This window comes from Tiliqua scincoides, chromosome 1, assembly GCF_035046505.1.
Source record: "Tiliqua scincoides isolate rTilSci1 chromosome 1, rTilSci1.hap2, whole genome shotgun sequence".
In the NCBI taxonomy this organism is placed as follows: domain Eukaryota; kingdom Metazoa; phylum Chordata; class Lepidosauria; order Squamata; family Scincidae; genus Tiliqua; species Tiliqua scincoides.
This window is the reverse complement of record NC_089821.1, coordinates 95121763-95143290: the sequence shown is the minus strand read 5'-3', so window position 1 is coordinate 95143290 and position 21528 is coordinate 95121763. Positions and strand designations below refer to the sequence as shown.

The 21528-nt window shown below is 39.6% G+C and overlaps 1 protein-coding gene across 1 annotated transcript in view; it reads left to right on the top strand.

The window, feature by feature from the left end:
* Positions 1 to 21528, top strand: part of NEB (nebulin) — a 205240-nt gene that overhangs the window by 135920 nt on the left and 47792 nt on the right. Inside the window, exons 114-131 of the mRNA XM_066621543.1 lie at positions 1003 to 1110; positions 1870 to 1977; positions 3082 to 3189; positions 3949 to 4053; positions 4141 to 4245; positions 5279 to 5377; positions 6875 to 6985; positions 8426 to 8530; positions 9219 to 9323; positions 10462 to 10566; positions 11402 to 11506; positions 12092 to 12196; positions 12449 to 12553; positions 13632 to 13736; positions 14824 to 14928; positions 15506 to 15610; positions 18218 to 18322; positions 19564 to 19671. Coding sequence (XP_066477640.1) covers positions 1003 to 1110; positions 1870 to 1977; positions 3082 to 3189; positions 3949 to 4053; positions 4141 to 4245; positions 5279 to 5377; positions 6875 to 6985; positions 8426 to 8530; positions 9219 to 9323; positions 10462 to 10566; positions 11402 to 11506; positions 12092 to 12196; positions 12449 to 12553; positions 13632 to 13736; positions 14824 to 14928; positions 15506 to 15610; positions 18218 to 18322; positions 19564 to 19671 — 1902 coding nt within the window. The remainder of the gene's footprint in view (positions 1 to 1002; positions 1111 to 1869; positions 1978 to 3081; positions 3190 to 3948; positions 4054 to 4140; positions 4246 to 5278; positions 5378 to 6874; positions 6986 to 8425; positions 8531 to 9218; positions 9324 to 10461; positions 10567 to 11401; positions 11507 to 12091; positions 12197 to 12448; positions 12554 to 13631; positions 13737 to 14823; positions 14929 to 15505; positions 15611 to 18217; positions 18323 to 19563; positions 19672 to 21528) is intronic.

The following is a 21528-nucleotide window of genomic DNA, read 5'->3' as shown; positions in this document are numbered from 1 at the left end:
GCCTTAATGGTTCTATAAAATGGGACTTTATGCTTAAGCATGACACATGTGGACACAATGTGCTTAAAATTGTAAGTGACAAAGAGTTCTGGCCAAGTTATCCCAGTGCATACCTCTAGGGATGCTGTAAGTAATAGGTTCTATCTCCCGAGTCACCAGCTTGCGTCTGGTTTTGCCCTCTCCTTGCAGCCACTGTTTTCCACCTGGTTCAGGTTGGTAGGAGTTCAGGTAAGAAACAAGATACATATTACCTCTGTTGTGATAACCTGTGTATGTCTTCTTATACCACAAGCTGAGGTGGCCATATTGTGACTGCTTGTCATGCATGCAGTCAGAAATTAGCTCTATGTGTCTTTCTTTCTGCAAAAGTTTGAAATACTCCCCTCTCATAGCTTCTAGAAAGCCAGAGATATGCATGTGTGATCAACAGTCACTTGATGTCCTCAGTTTGTGATATCATTGGACACATACTGCCATTATCAATGCACCAGGAATAGTTGTGTAACTCAGGCTCAAATCCTAACCAACTTTCCAACACTGGCATAGCAGTGCCAATTGGATGTGTGCTGCATCCTGCAGTTCGGTGGCACTCACAGAGGCCTCTTCTAAGTAAGGGAATGTTTGTTCTCTTACCTTGGAGCTGCGTTGCCCTTATCTCAGTGCTGGAAAGTGGGCAAGGATTGCGCCTTTAGACCTTAATGGTTCTAAAATTGGCATTGCACTTTTCAGCCCCTCCCTCTAACTTTTTCCAGTTTCACTGTAACTCTTCACTGGAATTAGACAAAACAGGTTGGAAGGTTTCCCCAGGATTTCAGTATTTTCTTTGTGAATACATTTACAGTTTTTTCCTTCAAAGAAATGCTAGTCCTTCAGTCTGCCAGTTCTTTCTTTCAGAACTTAAACCTAATGTGTATCCAAAGCTGTTTAATGCACAAGAAGACAAGGAAGCATTTTCTGCCATGCAGCATCTGCTTAACTTACTCTGCTTTTTAAATTCCTTAGGCTGTTTACCGTCATGACTATGTGCACAATATTAAAGGGAAATACACTCCGGTAGAGAAGACAGTGGATCTGGAGCGGGCAAATAATGCCTACAAGATACAGTGTGAAGTAAGTACCAGTGTTGGGTGTCTGAATGAGAATAGTAGAACTAGGATGGCTGGGAGGATTCTGTGAGATTGGTAGTAAGAAGGGTATTAATGAACAATGAAAAAGAGTGGTTAGAATCTGCCTATAATCTTTACATGCTATCTTTTTTAGGGATCAATTTCCAGGTTACAAAACTCAGGTTGCAATCCTTACCAGGGAGTAAGTCCCACTTATTTCAGTGGAAGAGCTGTCAATGGAATAATTTCTCTATGGAAGCATTACTTAGTTTAATTGAGTCAGGCTCATACCTTGACTTGTTACAATAGCCATCACCTGTCCAATGAACCTTCTGCTCCCATTGGCTGCCAGTTCTTCTGACGGTAATATATTCCTGCCAAGAGCACGCGTGATATTATGAGCGAGCAATATCTAACTGGGGTACTGGTGACCATCAGGAGCAGCTAAAGAAAGTGGGTGATAGGCACTGGGTGGAGCAGTCACAGAAACTGAATGGACCTCATAGGGTTCCTTTTGATGAACTGTGTAGACTGTGACAGTGGAAATTATAGGCTCTGGCCACAAGATCTGGCCACAAGATCACAAGGTCTGAATTTTTTCAAAGCCATATCTCCCATCTCTTAGGAAATGTTGTCCAGGCACATATGTGTATGCATACTCCTGATCTTTAGGAAGTATATCAACTTCAGAGTGTTAAAGCAGCACTGTGTTTGTTGCAAAATCAATGTTTAAACATAGTCATAATCCTTTTCTTTTTGTCAGGGTCTCTACCGAAAAGCTGGCTTGCATGCACTTCCCACTGGATACAAACTCCCACCAGACACTCCTGGTTTCAAACACGCAAAACATGCTCAGCACATTGGAAGTGATGTGAGTAGTGGATGGATTGGTTTTTTAGCTTGTATGTCGCCATTCCAAAATAAACAGTTATATACATGGATATATGATCAATTACAGTAAATAAGTGGTTCAAATATACATTACAGTCACTGAAAACATTATAGGACAGTGGTTCCTAAACTGTGTGTCAGGACCCACCAGTAAGTCGTGACCCGGTTTTTGGTGGATTGCGACATGGACAAGGAAAATATATTGAGCCCTATGAAAACTGAAATGGAACAGCACATGCACGTTCACTTGTGAGCAGGCAATTGTGTTTCAGTCCACTTTGAAGGGCAAGTTGAGGAGAACATAATGTCACCAGAATAGTCCCAATTCGATGTATGCAGGCCCCCCAAAACCCTCAAGAAGGGAGTTCCCCCCCCCCTCCAAGCTGTCAAGGAAAAAGGAAAACTACAAGCTAACAAGGAAAATGGAAAGTGAAACTGAGCCACACATGCATGTTTACTCATGAGTGAGCAGCCATGTTCTCATGATCTGTCACTGTAAAGCTTAGAATGATATCACGTAAGGCATTCTGTCATTCTGTAAACTGGGTGTGCCAACTCAAACAACCAGAGCAGATAGGTCAGCAGTGGGGGTGGTTTCATGAAGGACCTTGGGCAGTTGAAGGATGGGGAATGGTCTGCACTGGTGTGGTTCAGGGGCAGGATCGTGGCAGCACTAGTGCATGCTGACATCTTAAACCCTTCCCAGCCCAGCCCAGCCCCACCCCTTGACTCTCCTTAGATTTATACCAGCTAAAGAGTTGGAATAGGTCTGAGAACACGTATTGGAAGTCAGTAGCCTATCGGAAAGTAAGTAAAAAAGATTTTTATTTCTAGACCATCTGGTTGCCTCCACCATAGCAACATGTGCTCCAGCAGTGGTGCTATGGACTGGTGGGGCATAGGATTGGGACCTTAGGGTTATTTATACCCAAAGGTTCCTGTTCTCCAATGGAAGGAGCTTCCTCCATATAAAAGGAACCTTAGATAGAACCCACAGATCCTTTCAGTTTTACTTTCATTTGTTACAAAATGCAATTGTTGCTCAAAGACACATCTGTCTGAAATATGTTTGGTTCTTTTTCAGCTGAAATATAAAGAAGTCTACGAACACATCAAGGGTAAAGGTTACAACTTTGGACCCAAAGCCGTTCCCTTTGTAAATACAAGGAAAGTCAACAAAATTCTTAATGAGGTAGTGCAAATAGTATTGATGAAAACTGGCATTTATATATCGTTTGATTGTGTAAAATTACCTAAAATCATTGCTAGAATCTTACACAACACATGATGTGATGATATGATTTTGTAGAACATGCATGACTTCGTATTCCATAAAATCTCTTAATAAACGAATTTCCCTATTGGAAAATGCAATGATTTCAAAGTCTGTAGGCATATTTTAAGCAATTACCATAACATCCTTCTCCAATTATATATGGTTGTTAGTCAGGTCTATAGAGCTGTGCATAGAACTGGCTGTTAATTAAATGCTAGTACTAGAAAAAGTAAATGGATTTTTCTCTGCCCTTTTCTGTCAAAATGATGACAAAGAATTCACAGAGGGTTAAAATCGGAAGCTGCCTCCCAGCCCTACCTGAAAGTGTCGAGGATTGAATGTCGAAACCTTCTGCATGCAGATAAGATGATCTACCCCTGAGCTACAGTCCATCCTCTAGTGAATTTCCTCCTGTTATAGTGTCAGCTGCAATGCAACTGTCTGTCCCAGGCACAGGAGTTCCTTACAAAATTGCACACAAAATTCCCTTCCTTGAAACATTCATTTCGCTGGAAAGTGTTAAGTCACGTGAACATTTGTTAACATCCATAGAGTGGCTCTGTCCATTGACATGAGTAGAGATCTTTTCAGTGCAGGCTGTGGATACAGTTCTAGATCAGGTTGTCTTTGTCTTGTTGGAACACTATATGTGGAACACTTCTTCTTTTGTTACAGAGACTATATCGGGAGACATATCATAAAAACAAGGACAAAATTCACACCACACCTGATACGCCAGAAATCCGTCAAGTGAAAACTAACCAGGAATCCATCAGTGATGTACGTCTCTTCTATTCAATAAAATATGATGTTTCTGAAATATTTGATATGGAAAAACCCTAATTTCCTTGTTTTTTTTTTTCTCAGCTGATCTACAAGACTGACTTTTTCAAGATGCAAGGACACATGATTTCCTTGCCGTATACTCCTGAAACAGTGCACAACCGCTATGTTGGAGAGATTACAAGTGATGTAAGCTGTTTTTAAAAAGTACCTTGGATTTTCTTGATTGGGGGTCCAATCCAGACAGCACATTATGCCAGTGGAATGCACGTTCCACTGGCATATTGTGTTTCCATGCTGTTGCAAACACAACAGTGCCAGAGAGTATGGCCTGGCCTGGTAAAAGAGCAAGTGGCCAGGCGTGTGCGGCAATGGACCACAGATGTCCTCTGCCTCAGGTAAGGCCATGAAGGGGTTGGAGGAAGATGGGGAGGAGTGGAGCGGAACAGAGAGTGGGCAGACTGGGGAGGTGATAGGGACAGAGGGTGGATCAGGTCCAGGAAGGGGATGGATTTGGCGATGGCGCTGTCCACCCAATCCTTGTCTCCTTCCAGGCCCAATCTACTTTCACGGGTCCACATGGACTTACACCAGCAATATTGTCGTTGTTGTTGCACAGGTCCAAGTGGACCTGTTGGGCCAGCTTGAGCCTTCTCCAGGCAAGGGAATAAATGTTCCCCTATGGAAATAAGATTCCCCTGTGGGATACAGTGGATGCCACGTTGGTCCTCTTGCATCGCTATGCAAGGAGTTACAGTGGATTGGGCTATGAATTTGTGTTCCTAGTTGAGCTCCCCACTTTCAATATATATGCCAGAACTTATTCTTCCATTTGACTCTTCATGGTGGTATAAAAATTTATGCAGCTGGAGAAGGGATTTCTAGAATTTGATCATAAAATGGAGATATGGTTGTCTTGTGATTTCCAGCTTTCTAAAAACAAAAGTAAGCAGTTTCTTCCAAGAGTCTTAACATCCAGAGTAGGTACTGGGTAGTGCTTTCAGGAATTAGTAGCAAGTGGATTAGAAAAACCCCTACTTGCCCCAAGGCCATTCAGCTACCACTATATCTATTTCCTCCTCTTCATTATCCTTGTTTTGAAAATTCCAGGAGGAATTTCAGGCAGTAATATTCTTTAACAGTTTCAGAATTCTAAATTATATGATCATAAGATATTACATGAACAGTAATAAAAATGCCTACTATTAAAATATTTCCACAGGTTAAATACAAAGCAGATCTGCAGTGGCTAAGAGGTTTGGGGTGCTTCCTTTATGATACCCCTGATATGGTCCGTGCTAAGCATTTGCGCAAACTCTGGGTATGTTTCTTTGTCCATTACTATCTCTTTTGAAGAATTTCTTAACTTCTTGTTTGTTTTCATGCAGGTATCAGTGGGAAAATAATGCTGTTCAGCAGCGATCTTTTCCACCATTATTGTGAAAAATTACAGAATAATGTCTGCAGCACTTTCAGTCCTTTAGGATTCTTATATATTTATCTCAAAACTGGAAGATAGGTTAAAACAAGGTGATAAGGCTATCCAGAGGCCTTCTGGATTGAGCAGAGTAGATCCAGCACCCAGCATCCAAATTGCACTTCGCTATTGCACTTCATTAGCCCACTTAAAAGAGTCTCAATAAGTTATACATACATTTCTTTTGCAAGCGATAGGCCTTGTGGCACTGGAAACCTGCAATCCATGCGGCGTCTGTTCTGATTGCTGTTAGGATAAATCAACACAAGAAGAACCCTGGTGAATCAGGCCAGAGGCCTTCCTATTCCAGCATACTATTTTTCACTTTGGCCAAGCAGATGTCCCTGGGAAACCCACAAATAAGCTGAAGGCATGCCCCTCTATCATCTGGCTATTCTACAGCTGGCATTCTGAAGCATACTACCTCTGGAACCTGAAGGAAGCATGTAGCCAGCCTGACTAGTAGCAATTGACAAACTTGCCCTCCATGCTTCAGTGCATGTGCCATAACAACTGTGGAGCCAAACCAGGAATATTGGTTTCAAACTCTTCTGCTAGATTAGTGGTTTCCAAACTTTAGGATATGTTCACCTCAGACCACTGAGGTAAAATTTGGAATTGTTGTCAACCACATGTAACCTTCCCACCTCCCTGCACACAAAAAATACAACTAAGTTTGTAGAAACAGAAGTATTAGAGATGTGTTAGATTTATTTATAGAGAAGATTTGTGGGTTAATGCTTTTGTTGCTGACTGTGGCTGCAAGAAGTCTGTTCTCTGCCCTCTCTGGTGGCCCATGCTGAAGTGGCCCCCATGGATCCCTGGAGAATAGAATGGACCGCCCACAGCCATAAGCTCTCACTCAGTGAGTTGCTGGAAGTCATACAAGGTGATCTTTTATTTCCTAGGGATTCACTGACCGCTTCTCAGAGCCTCATGGACCACCTGTGGACCATGGGTTGGGAACAAGTGTGCTAGATACTACTATTTCAATTATACATATTCCCCTTCCTCACATTCCTCTTTATAACTCTATAGTCACATGGATCTAGCTGGCTTCAGTATAGTGTTGCCGTGTATTTAGTGAATAAACGCCCTATAGAATCTTTCAATATCTTCTGTACTCTAATACGATTACAGCCAAAGGACTGCTGTAGTAGTCAATTGACAAAGCAATTTGATGACATTTCAAGCTGAACTGTGAAATGGTAAATTTCAACCATTCATATAGAGTTATAGTTAGCAAAGGTTATAACAATAGCTTTCACTGGAATTCACTTGTCTGTTGTAGTATTGTTGGAAAATGTCATTTTTTAAAAACACAAATACTTTCTTTTTCAGTCTCACTATGTATATACCGATTCTGCTAAGAAGATGCAAGATAAGTATCATGTGGTTTTGGACACACCTGTGTACAGGACAGTCCAGGAGCTAAAGACCCATTTGAGTGATGTGAGTGGTGATTTTAATCTGTCTACTGTAAAAGCTTTTTAAGCAAAGAGGAATTTAAGTGGCCCATAGGTCACCTGAGCATGGTCTGACAGCTATGTAGGTTGTATAAACCTGATTCAGAGTGGGGGCAAACAAATCAAGAAGGCAGGTGCTATTAAGATTCATGCTGTGTTTTCTATCTAATTGACTGAAATGGATTCACTCTGCCCAGCTACACCACCTATTGAGAGTGACAGCTTGGTTGCAAATTTGCACCTATTCACATAGTCATGTACTTTATGTAAAGTTGGGTAGAACTTTCAAGCAACCATCACAAACCAACTGTTCAATTCCAAGTATTCTTATCAGGTTATGTTACTATCTATCACATTTTGCATTTCTGTTATGTTCCATAGCCAATGTAGAAATATTGAACTTAAACAACTGTCCATCAATGGGATGTAATAAACCAATGTCCTGATGATGATGATGATGATGATGATGATGATAATAAAACTTTATTTTTATCCCGCCCTTCTCCCTAACGGGACCCAGGGCGGCTAACAACATATTAAAAAAAACAAATTTTAAAAACATTAATACAAGCAGATAAAAACATTTAAAAACACACTACAGAGGCCATAAAAACAGTAGTCAGATTAAAAGAGTAAAAGAGCAGATCACCAAGGAATTAAGCCTGTAAAACTAAAAGATGTATAAAAAAGTTAAGAAGGCCAGAAATCAGAAGGCTTGTTTAAACAACAGTGTTTTCAGGCCTCGCCGAAAACTCTCAAGAGAGGGAGCCATTCTCAAGTCAAGGATTGACTTGATACCTATTGATACCTATCAATACATTAGATAGGTATTGATTTGATGTCTGATAAGGACAGACCCTCTATTCAACCACATTAGATTTTATTCTGTTCATTGGCAATTGGTTCATCAATTTTGGGCCCATCCTAATGGCCCATTTCATTAATGTAAGTTCTGCCAGTGGAAGTGCCAGCCTGCATGTTGGTGGCTTTTCGCCACCAATGCTGGTGAGTTGGTGGCGGGGTGGGTAGTGGGAGGAACAGGGTGGTGGGTGGAAGGAATGGGGGAGTTTTCTGAGTGGGAAGGGGTGGATCCCGGTGGCACTAGCATGTGCCAAAATCCTGTCCCCATTTCTTCCTTTGTTATCTCTCCCTTAGTTTTCTTAGTTCTGTGCCAGCATAGTGACTGGTGCAGATCTGAGGAGACCTACTGGAGCATCAGAAACTTGTTCCAGAGGAGACCTTCAGGACTGTCTCTCCCCCCCCCCCCGCACCCCGATGTAGTGTGTGCTCCATTGGTGCAGCTGCATCGGCAGGGTTGAATTTAGTTAGGATTAGATTGTATATTTTTCCTGATGCATGAATTGTAATTTTCCTATAAAGTTTATTACATAAAACATAATTGCATTCTTGTCATGTCTTCTTCCAGATTGTGTACAGAGCTGAAGGCAAAAAGCAAAAGACTAAATATACATCAATCCTTGATACCCCAGATTTCAAACGGGCCAAAACAGGGCAAAAACTGCAGAGTAAGGTAAGAACCCTTGATAAACAGAAATAAAGTTCAGGAATGTGCATGAAAGTCCCCTGCAGCAATGCACCACTCCTTCTAATGATGATGATGATATTGTGCCATCCATGCACCTTAAATAGTGTGAGAAGGTCTCTGCCTGAAAGGGATTATAATCTATATATTGACATAATGGAGACAACAGAGGTGGAGGAAGAGGGTATGGGCTGGAGTAAGCAGGCAAATTTTATTTGATTACTGTATTTCAGTGACACATACGTAGCCTCCAGCACAATCCTAAATTGTAACCTTAGCCACAGTAGCGAAGATGTGATGTCTTTTGTAGGTATGGCATATTTGCTTTGCTCTAGAGCTCCTAGAAAGGCATAATTGTGTCCTTTTTTGACTGGAATAGTAGGCTGGCTGTAGCTATTAACATATTTGTTAATGATACAGATAAATTTATAACCTTAAAACTAGTTTGCTGATTTTGTGGCCCAGGATATTGTGGATAAAAATGTGGCAGGCTTCAGGGGTATTAGTCAGAACATCTAAGTTCTGTTCTCACTTCCTTAAGCAAACCTCTCATTTTTAAATGCAATGTATATTTTTACATGTTTTGTATTACATTGTGACAGATGATTGGTCACAAAGACTTACGGGACTGAGTATGAAACATATTTAACATTTGATTACTTTTCCTTGTCTACAGTACTTGTATGTAGAACTTGCCACCAAAGAAAGACCTCATCATCATCTTGGGAACAAGACACCTGCCTTGACACTTGCTAGGAAAATGAAGGACTTGGTCAGTGAGGTAAGACCAACCACCTTCCATATGAGTCACTTGGAGCACTGTTTGGAGTGAAATTGCATATATGAAGACAGACCCACATAGACTAATACTTGGGCCATCTTACACTTGGGACAGTAAAAGCAACCTTGGAGCATTTATCTGTCTGTGTATTCCCTGTGTGGATGAGGCTTATGTACCTCATGGAATGGAAATGGAGAAGAATTAAAATGGAAAAGAATCATTTAAAAATTGGCAGTACATTCTAGGAACTGTAAGTTTTATATTTACATTACAGAACAGAAATGCTTTGGAATCATGTGTGAAAATAATTCTAGTGATGACATGGTTATGGAATTAGCATCTTTTACCTAGTTGCCCTCATAGGTGGAATGAGTGCATGCAGGGGAGAGTGGGGATGGTGAGAGAGAGAGAGAGAGAGAGAGAGAGAGAGAGAGAGAGAGAGAGAGAGAGAGGTGGAACACAAAGACAGGAGTGAGGGAGGAGCAGAGGATATTCTCCCCTAGTCTGCTGATCAAAAGCTTCAGGGAGGATTGTGACCACTGGAATTTATCAGCCAAACTTTGACTGCAGGCTTCTAGTTGACTTTAATAATGTAGTGCAGGGTTTCTCAAACTGTGGGTCAGGACCTACTAGTTGGGTTGCAAGCCAATTTCAGGTGAGTCTCCATTCATTTCAATATTTTTAATATGTTATACTTGATGCTTCCATGGTATGTGACTGCATTTGGGGAAATGTTACAGATCTGTACTTTTAACAGGCTAATATGTATATTCTTTTAACAATAGTAAATGGGACATATTCCAGGGTAAGTGTGGGTAGGATTGCAGTGTAGGATAGTTAAAATTTTCCTGCTTGATGATGTCACTTCTGGTCATGACATCACTTCCAGTGGGTCCTGACTATTTTCATTCCTGACAAGTGGGTCCTGGTGCTAAAAGTTTGAGAACCACTGGTGTAGTGTATATAGAACAACAAACAAAACACAGAAGTGATGTCTGAAAGTTAATGTAGTTCTGGCATTATATTTACATATCTTTTTACAGTGCATTTTAAGTGCTAGGTTATGTAAGGACAATGCTGCAAGTGAGTGTCTTGATGATAAGATATTCTCTCCTTTCCCTTCTGTTACTTTATTTAGAAAAAATACAAAACCCAGTATGAGAAGATGAAGCACAAGTATGTAACAGTCCCTGACACACCAATCCTGATCAGAGCTAAGAAGGCCTACCTGAATGCTAGTGATGTAAGTATCACAGAGATAGTATCACAAGACAGAGATGGAGATAGTCACAAAGTCTGGATCAGAATAGGGGAAACGGAGGGAATAATAGCTCAATTCTATCCAGGATTGGGCTTTCAGGCTTTACAACAGTAGAAGAGCATGCCATTCTTGGTGGCCATTCTGTGAACGCTGCTCACAATGAACCCAGTTAACCCAGTAAGTCAGTGGTGAGGTGGGGGTGGATGGGGGGGAATGAATGGGATGAATAGGGGTGTAACTGGGCGGGGGAAACGGGGGAGGAACCAGAGGCAGGAGGGTGTGGATCCAGTGGCAATGGTGTATGCCGGATCTTATTCCCTCCATTTCAGATCTCCCTGTGCCTTTCATCTCCTTAGACATATACCAACAATGAGGTTGTATATGTTTGATGAAATCCATAGGCAGCCCCAGGGCTTATGTAGAAGTAATTAAAATTTTTTTATTTACCTCCCATTCGCACTCGGGTGTGTGTCTCCCCCCCACCACTGGATGCAGCGCACACCTTTTCAGCATAGCTGTATCAGCACTGCTGGTGGGGGATAGGATTGGGACCTTAGACAAGTTGAGGCAATGAAGATTGTGATTATCTTTCATGAATATAACTTGAAAGTTAAACCTTACCCTTAAAGTTAAACCTTCTATAACTTGAAAGTTAAACCTTACAGTGGGAATCCTTTCAGATAAAATTGTTTATTTATTTACATATTGCCCTGTCCTATTTCTCCAGTTTTGTGTGGGATATACCAGTATCAAAGCATATGAAAAAATCTTAAGTTACTAATAGTTGTAATTGACATTTTCTTACCTCCTTTTTCAGCTACGCTACAAAGAAACGTTTGAGCAAGCAAAGGGCAAATACCACACGGTGAAAGATGCCTTGGATATTGTGTATCATCGCAAGGTTACTGATGACATCAGCAAGGTATGTATATGACTTTTCTAATTCTTGACTGCGTGATAGCTTCATACTCTAAAAATGCAATAACTTAATATTATTTATAAAAGTGTGTGTGTGTGTGTGTGTGTGTGTGTGAAAGAGTATTAAGTATAAATAAAGAATGCATATTGTAGATATATCTGTAGTATTCCCCAAGATGATATTTGTGTTGGATGGGATTAGTGGATGAAAGAGGAGATGGTCTTAGAAAACAGGTGGACCTATATCCCTAATCAACATATCCCCATCAACTTCTCAGCTCGCTCTTGGTCACTCTGCTCACTCGCAATACCCTGTTGCTCTTTTTATAGCATTTCTGTTCTAGTCCTGGTCTTCCTATTCATCTGGGAATCTGCCATGGTTTAATACCCTGGCTGTTTCCCCTGTGTTTTATTCATCCCCTGTCCCCTGCACTGACCTTCAATCCTTCTGTACACCTAGCCCTGCTCTTACAGATGGGCCCCAGTATCCTCCTTAAAATTGTATTAACTGATGAAGTGCCTTAATATTGAGTACTTGGTGTATTGTATCTTTCATATCCTTTTTCATCTTTAAAAAAAATCTTTTTAGGTGAAATATAAAGAAAAGTACATGAGCCAATTAGGAATTTGGAGATCTATCCCAGACCGACCAGACCACTTCCACCACCGTGCAGTTACTGATGCAGTTAGTGATGTGAGTGTTGATCAATCTTAACATTTGGCTGTTGCATAGAGATCTTTAATGCTTACTCTATTCTGTTTATAACAATGGCTTTTACCTTCAGAAAAGTGTGTCTGAGATCATGACCTAAATTAAAAAGAAAAAAATCTGTACCTGAGCTTTTTTGGTGATTTTGATGTGAATTTTATCTCAGAAATAATTCCTACTTTTTGTGGCATCCTGAAATAGTCACATTTTGTAATCCTTGTTCTTTTGTTCTTACAGTTTAAATACAAGTCGGACCTAACATGGCTCAGAGGCATTGGTTGTTATGCATGGGATACTCCAGATCTTGTCCTTGCTGAAAAGAACAAGGCCCTGTACAGTCCGGTATGTGTTATTATTCTTGGCTGCTGAAAGAGAGGTTCCCCCTTCACATTAGATTTTTCTTGGAAGTCATTGAGTAGTTACACTTTGCATTCTCATTGGGGTAGAGATTTGAGACAGCTTTTAGGAAGTATTATTTTATTTTTATTCTATTCTTCCCTCAAGGAGTTTATAAGAATCATTTTACCTTCATGGTAGCTCCAAGAGGAAGGCAAGATTGAAAAATAGTGACCTATCCAAAGTTGCTAAAGTGAAACTTCATAGTTGAGTAGGGATCCAAACTCCTAGCCTGACATTCTAACCACAACATGATGCAATTCTTCAAAGTGCTGGCACTGTTGCTTTTGTTCAGACAAACCAAGGTTGTCATCATCCGTGGCCAACCCAAACCTATAGAACTTAGTTGAATGGCCAGCTAACCACAAAGACAAAAGAACAGCGGCATGATAGAACACTTTCTTGTTGGATTGTTTATGCCAATAAAGGTGGAATGAATGAATGAATGAATGAATGAATGAATGAATGAATGAACACAGAGCATTATGGGCACAATTGTCTGGGAATGTTTGCTCTTGCCCCATTGAAATGAAGAAGCAGTGCAAGTCTGCTCATTTCTGTGGGATATGCACAAATGACATTTCCAGTGGCTCTTGCCCCTAATAAGAAAAACTCACAGTGGAAGTGCTATCTACATTAACCATTGTAGCATGAGTATAGTTGTGAATAAATAATAATGAAATTTCTGTTATGTCTACTTCCAAGTATGAGCTCTACTCTGCAATGACATGTTTTAATGCTTTCAAGTGTAATTAGGGACCTTTAATCGGTTCCTATGAGACTGTTCCATTGTCAGGTTATATCGTACAAGACAGTAGTATAGCCTTGTTGGCTAAATCAGTGTAGTAACCACAGTAAATCTCTCATTTATTGAAATACTTTACTTGCAAATGGATTTATATATGAGATAATTGCAATGTTTCTTTCATATCTTTACAGTTGATTGATTTTTGAATTTTGCTTTTGAAGTTTTAAGCCTACCCTGATAATAATGTGGAGTTCCCTTTGTGTTGCTTTTCTCTAGTATAAATACAAAGAAACATTTGAAAAGATAAAGTCTAAGTTCCAGTATGTTGCTGACACTCCAATTAACAGGCGTGTTAAGTATGCTACTCAGCTTGTGAATGAGGTAAGTGGGATGACGACAACTACCGGAGGTATCACAAGATAGTTCAATTAAAAGTCCTAGACTCAGTGATTCAGGAACAGCGCACTGACATGGAAATAAATTGTACTGAATTCAAGTGAGTTATATAGTATTTCTAAGTAAAGTTCCACATCTTGAGAAGTGCTTTAGGTTTCTCTAATAACTCACTTATGACTGATGTCTTCTGTCTTTTACCCCATTGGAACTACAAACCTTCATACTGAATTAAAAAAGAAAAAAACCAAAACAGTTTGCCATGTACTGTGGGGGTATCCAGAGTTTTTATTCAATTGTATAGGCAGTTGTTGTGGGAAGGAACATTATAAGCCTGACCATTTTTGAACTCTCTAATCAGTAGTCAGTTCAGTAAGGGATATTATAAGTCTGTGAACATACTCTTTCAGTTATTTATAGGACTGTGTGTGTTTATGTAATAAGTGAACTTTGATACAAGTCTGTGCTTTGAGGTTTGCAGTATCTCCCTTTTGTTGTTTTCTTCATATAAATGAAGCTAACTTTTTACTGGTCATGTAGCTAGTTAAACATGTTAACCACAAACCAGCACAGAGGCCACAATCTTCAGCCCGCTGATGTCAATGGGTTCTATCTGAACTTGAACCTTTTTCCATGGGTAGAAGGGGTCTTGCATAAGCGCCACTCTGTTTTTGCTTGCAAAAGATTTTAATGATGGAGTTGTGCTCCATAAGTTAGGATACAACCCAATAGGTTCAAGGGTGCTAACTTGTAATATTACTTATGATGCTATTTCAAAATGGTAGGCAATAGTTAGGGTCCAGTATACTAATTAAGTATTATGTTATAGATTGTGCATGTATATTTTAAAATTCTAAATCTACATTGAGTCTGTACCTTTGATAAATGCCAGTGAGAATGGTTATGAAGTGGAGGGTGGCAGGACAAGTCTGACATCTTATTTTTATGTCTTTAAAATTGGTAGTTATTTAATATGTAGCGGAAGGATTTTTGTCTTCTTGAAGCATTTATCTCAAAGTTTCTTTGTGCCTCCACTTTTTTACTTTTCTACCTACTTATATGCTTATCTGAGCAGAAATTGTACAAATCTGATTATGAGAAGAAGAAAGATAAGTATTCTCTGGTCGTGGATGACCCTAAAACTTTGCTGGCCAAATTGGGAGGCGAACTAAGCAGTCAGGTACTGTGACCATGTTGGTCAGGACATCCAAAATGTGGCCATGTCACCCTTGATGTCCGTCTTTCTCTATCTGAAATGCCTGTGGTCAATGATGTCATAGGACTTGCCTATGATATTGGAAGTGTTCTGTTTGTCATGGTAACTATCTGTACTTTGCCACCCAAAACAGCACATCAGCTTTTTGAGTGAGCCTATCCGTAATCTATGTGTTCTCATAAACTGTTCACCAATCAACAACAATGTGACTTTATGAAAGTCAACTTAGATATGGACTTTTTGTTCTAAACACACAAAGGTAACCCCATATATATGTTCAAGCACTGGTATATTGCTTGAAGTTGCAATATGTAGTGTGGAAACCAGCTCACAGCACAATGATGCTCTGTCGCTCTTGGTTCCCCATGTTTACATTCAATCATAAGTCACTGTACAATGATGTACGCTGTTCATTGGTGTAATCCTGAGAAGGCATAAATATCCTAAAGGCCTACATCTCATCACTGGGATCTAGAGCTGTTCTTGTTGTTCTTTGTCTTCACAAGTCTCTTTTGTGCTTCATTGCTGTTTGCATGGACAGAAAAAATATAAATCTAGTGCCAAGTTGTTCCTGCAACATGGATGTAATGAAATTCTGCGACCAGATATGTTGACAGCACTGTACAACACAAATCAGTGGAGCCAGGTAATGTATTACAATACAAGCTGTAACAACAGCAATTATCTCTCTATAGCCACTTCCCAGCATTCTCTCTCTTTGTCATACTGTAGCAGTGGCATACTAGAGTGTTATAGAGAAGAAGAGGTTGAGGGAAGGGAAGTTGAGGGTTGAGGGAACTGGCTGAGGGAAGGGAAGCTTTATCCCATAGAGCTAGTTGAGACTGTGCAGATAGGAGCAAGTTTGATTTATGAATGGCTATAATAGAGCTTTAATTACTTTGTTCTATAGAGCACAGTAAATGGTATGTTGATTGACCTGGCTGTTGGGAATGGGACAAAACTGTTGCCCTACCAAACAGTTGGCTCAACAGGGGTTTAGCCCAAGTGCAATGACATCTGAGCTCACCAGTGTGTATTCTCCCATATAGACAAATCTCTTTAATATCTTCACTGAGTGTTGTGATGTGGAGGAACTCTCATAGCTGGCCTGTTTTGTAACATCAATTTCCATTGTTATGAAACTGTAGCAAACATTTAGTATTATCTAAAATAAAAGTCTAGCACTAGAAATTATCTTCTTCTCAGTTTTTAAGAAGAGCTGAGAAGGATAGGATCTGGCCCATCTAGATTCTCCTACTTGCTTTGGATGCTTTCTAACTACTCACTATGCATCTATCCTAACGAACAATTGATCCCCATTCTGCAAATATGTAAATATCAGAATAAAATTACCCAAGTTTTCTAAAGCTCCATGAGGGGTATGCATCATTCAAGCTATCCAAACTCTATTCCACCAGGTTTTCACAGCCTATTCTATAAGGATTAACACTGAGGGCCCAATCCTATACAACTTTTCAGTGCTGATGCAGCTATGCTATGCCAATGGAGCATGCACTGCACCCTGTGGTGGTGGAGGCCTCTTCAACATAAGGGAATATTTTTTCTCTTGCCTCAGGGCTGCATTTTGACTCTGAAAAGTTGGAGAGGATTGGACCCTTTGTTAGTTGAGCATTCTTGTTACTGAAAGGACTGCATTATGGTTCTTCTAAAATCTGTCTATTATTTAGGCCGTAATATAGGCCTTCCCCAGTACTAGGTGCATGTATTTAAAAACTCTAGTGGCTAGAATTTAAAAACATATTAAGGCAAAACTTGGAAGGTAAACTGATATAATGCCATTGACTCATTTGAATAGGTTTTCCAACCAATGGTAAATGGCATATCATAAATGTGTTTTATGTTTCAAGGAAATTCTATGGATTTAAATGAGACTTTCCAGTAAAAGACATCAGGAACCAGACTATGTTCCTAAACATACTTACAGTTCCTAAGAAGTAATATCATGGGTAAAATCAATGGACTTTCATGTTAAGTATTTTTAAGTTTAGAAGAATTGCCAACCAAACATACTAGTTTTACGTTTTTCAGGGACTTGGCTACATGAATTTACACTAAACAAACGTTCCTTACTTGTGTTACTTATGACAAAGCTCTCCTTTGAAAAATTCTTGTCATTATTTTGTATTTATTGAAGTTCATTGTGCATGAATTTATTCTTGTCTTTATGCATGCTTTGTATTGTCTTTATATGTATCTGCATGCATTCAAAATAAAACAAATTATTTAAAAATAATATTTTTTTAAGTTTTTAGTGGCTGTTTGTTACCCAAATTTAATAGAAACTGAACCAAGTTTTTTAAGCTATACTGAATGACTGTAGAGAAATTGCTACTCTCAAGTTTCATTAATGTATTCAGCTTATTTTGCATCTTAAAAATCATAATTGCAATAATTTTTTGCCATAATTGCCATAGTGCCATAATATTTTTTTAGTTTTCATCTGCTATAGTTACACTCTTAATTGTGTTAACTATAATTAGCTCAAACAATCTTATGGACAATTAATATTGAAACTATGACAAATCTTTCTGATTAGTAAGCTTTACCATTCGTTTTGAGGTGCTATTGGACTGCCATCCTTCCATGGCATATTTCCTGAGCTCAGAGAAGCACACTGTACCCCATCCCCCATGGCAGGGATTATATCCAAGCCATTCCCTCTCTTTGCATGCATCTCATTCATTTCAATAGACCTTACAAGCTGGAACAGTTATCTTTAACACATTCTAAAAGGTATTACTTACCCTTTCTGCATATTCACATAAGCAGATTTCTAAATTCAAGAGTGTTTGGAGATTTTTGTGGTTTAACCACTTGTGTTGAATTCTGCTAGTTTTGATTCTTTATCCTGCTCAAAGAAGGATACACGGCATTTTCCCATTTTATCCTCCAGGCCTATGAGGTAGGTCAGAGATGATGACTCTCTGTGGCTGAATAGGCTCCCCAGTTGTTCATGCCAATAAAGGTTTTGGAATTGGATTGGCTCCCCAGTCTCTGTTCCAGTTCTAAGTCCAGCCCTCTAGCCATTACATCACATTGACTTCCTTTGAAGTCAACATAACCAGCTTAACTCTGGCATCTCCGTTGTGTGGGTTTTGACTCCCTGTGTTCACAGTTTCAGCTGACAGCTGGTTACAGCAGTCAGATGAATACTGGCTCTCCTCCTGGAAGGTGTGTTTCTGGTATTTTTGTTATCATTTCATGCCATTAACTCTTACTTTTCTTTCAACAGTACAAATACAAAAGGCTGTATGAAAAGCAGAAGGACAAATTTACTTCTATTGTGGATACTCCAGAACATCTGCGGACTACAAAAGTCAACAAGCAAATCAGTGATGTAAGTGTGGAAACTGTAAAAATTACAAATTGCAGTGTCTTTTTGGGCTGATCTTTGTATGGTATTTGCAGGAGCAGTGTTAGGATTATCAGGGTCTATTGTGTGAGTGAGAAAGAGCAACTTAAGGATTCCAACTTTGTCTGAGACCAGTGAATTTCTTAGCTTGGAGGCAAACAGAGGACCAGCAAGTGACATACTATGCTGGATGTAGTGAGGCTGGCCAAGCAAAGCAGTGAGATTGTAGAACCCAAGGATCATTACACTGGGAGAAACTTCGCACACAGTTTTATTTATTTTTATTTTACTCTTCCTCTGAGGGACTCAAGGTGGCCTACATGGCTTTCCATCTCCATTTTTTTCTCTCTCTCAACAATCCTGACAAATAGATTAGACTGAAAGGTAATGACTGGCACAAAGTCATTTGGTGAGCTATGTTTGAATCTGGGTCTTCTCAACTCTAATCCAACACATTATACACTGTACCATGCTGGCTGTCTTCCAGGTATTTGGCCTCAGATTTGTTCATTCAGCTTGGCCCAGACTGTAAACTGTATGGTTCCCACGAATAGTCTCCTCTGAGGTTCAGTTTCACTGCACGGCAGACAGGAAATCTCTGGTTGTTTACTGTTGCATGCCCACATGTAAGAGGGTACAGTATTAGTACAAGAAAATATGTACTGTGTTGTGCCTTGCTTGCATGTTTTTGTTGTTCTTTACAGCTTCACCAAGTAACTCCCATGAAAACGCACTCGTGGAGACTGACTGTAGGTAGTGCGGACAAAGTCAGTATTATCAGTTGGAAGAGTTGTAGTGAGAGCCAAGGATTACATCCAGAATAATGCTTCTGTGAATGGAAGTGTGCTCTGTGAATGCAGACCCCCCTCTGAGAATGGAAGGAGGATTCTACTCATGCAAAGGATCGTCCTCTGAGCCAAATGCTGCTTCTCTTCTCTAAGGAAACTTGTGTTTGTGGAGTGTGCTTCCAGATATGGAATACACTTCTGTTCACAGAAACATTTCTCTTGATGCTACCCCAGGAGTATCAGCTGTTCAGTGAACTGCTCATGAGAGATAACAGGGGAATGAGTGTGGCACATGTCGGTACTGCATTGTGAATTGTCATTTGGTAGTTCTTTCAAGTGGCCTAGGAGTAATCACAGTAACTCATATGTACCTCTTACCATTTTCAAATGAAAATTATAATTGCCATATGTACTAACCTGACATTCTCTTACTGTCAGATCCTTTACAAGATGGAATACAACAAGGCCAAACCGAAGGGATATACTGCAATCCATGACACCCCCATGTTATTGCACGTACGCAAGGTCAAGGACAGAATAAGTGATGTGAGTAAAGTATTCATATTACACTAGCCAATAGTATTCATAATTCATATTTACCTTTTAATATTAATCTACGACGCTGTATATTTGTAAATTAGATTCTGGTGCTATGACTGCCTGCTTTAGGTTATATAAATCTCAAATTTAGCAGACTATATATATTTTACAATTCAACAGACTATATATTATATCTCATGGCAGTGTTTATAAATGGGATGGTTGTCTGCAATAAAACAATAATTCTCACATGTGCACATTATTTGTTGTTTAACTGTCAGAATTACTTTTTTTGTTGTGAGTAGTAGAAAGAAGCTGATGCTTAATTTTTGTATAATGAAAGTTTCAGAATCTTGAAAAGAATGTTGATTCATTTGGGCTTTGATGTGCAAGAGAGAAGTAAACATTTGGACCATACATCAATTTGAATTATATGATATTGCTTTCTCCCCCTGTTTTTATCCCTTAATGTTTTAATACACTGAGTCAGGAAATGATTGCAACTACTGTACATTTCCTATGCTTCCTGGTGGCAATGGAGGAACATCCAAGTTGGTAACCCCAAGGCCTCCACTGCTGGGAGATCTCCTTACTGCAACTTCCCATTCCCTTTGCCAGGGTAAGCTTAGGCAAAGGAAGTGGCAGAGATATTGCAGAGGGCTGCAGCAGAGGGTTCCAGGACCCATTGTACTCGTGACATCATTGGGCACACAAAAAGATCTTATTTTGAAATAGGCTTGAGCTTAAAAGAGTTAATTGGATTCCACCTGAGTTAAATCCAAATTAACTTGTTTGAAGTTGACCCACTCCAAACTGAGTTGAACCCGTCATTAGAGATAGTATACGATGCACTTTGAGCAACTGAAATGCACTATATTATATACCAGGGGCCTCCAAACTTTTCAGTAGGAGGCCACATAGTATATTTTACACATTTTCACAGGCCAAAAAAAAATCAGTTTTGTATAGGGTGGAGGTGAGCAACGCACAGCATACTGTCTTTGCCTTATCCTTTGGAAACCCAATTTGTTATGATTTATTTATGCACTTGCAAAAATGATGCTACTTTCTCACTGCAGTTGTTTTATGCCATTGAAAAGTCAACATGTGGAAGCCTAATTTGCTTTATCAGCAGGGGTGAGGTTAGCATTGAATAATTATGGTTTGAGAGTCTTAAAGCATATGTGACTGAAAATGAGGGTGACCCAGGCTGATACCATTCTGGCCATATGGAAAGGAGTGCAGTGAACTGAATTGCATGCATTAACTGTCCAACTGCATGGTTGAGGAAAAAATATCTTAAGTTGCTGAGAACTGGATAAAATCTTGTGGCAGGCCAGATGTGGCCCCCAGGACGTAGTTTGGAGACCCCTATTATACCATAAAGAGAATAATGATATCTGTCATATTTCTATGTATGCACATTGAATGTAGACTTGTTGCATAGCTACAATATCTTAAAAAAATAAAATAAAATAAATCTCCAGTTTCTCTTGCTTCCTAATTGCTGGTGTTTGGTTTAAAAAACAAAAGGCAAGTGGGAGGGGGCACAAAGCCAGTAGAGACCACAGTGCATGTCTGATTAGACCCATTGATTTTAAACAAAACCATACTATGCTGAAGAAAAGCAAAGTGTGGCTGCAATCCTATACACTTTGTTCTGGGAGTAACTCCCATTGAATTCAATGAGACTTACTTTTGAATAGACACGCATAGGACAGTGGTGTGTGGCTGATAGCCATAGGCCACAATCCATCTAACACACTTCCTGAACCAATTGAAACATATGAGCAAAGGACAGTGGTAGTAGAGTGAAACCATTTCCTAAAAATGCAATTGTCTTTGAAATTATTTCTATGTAAT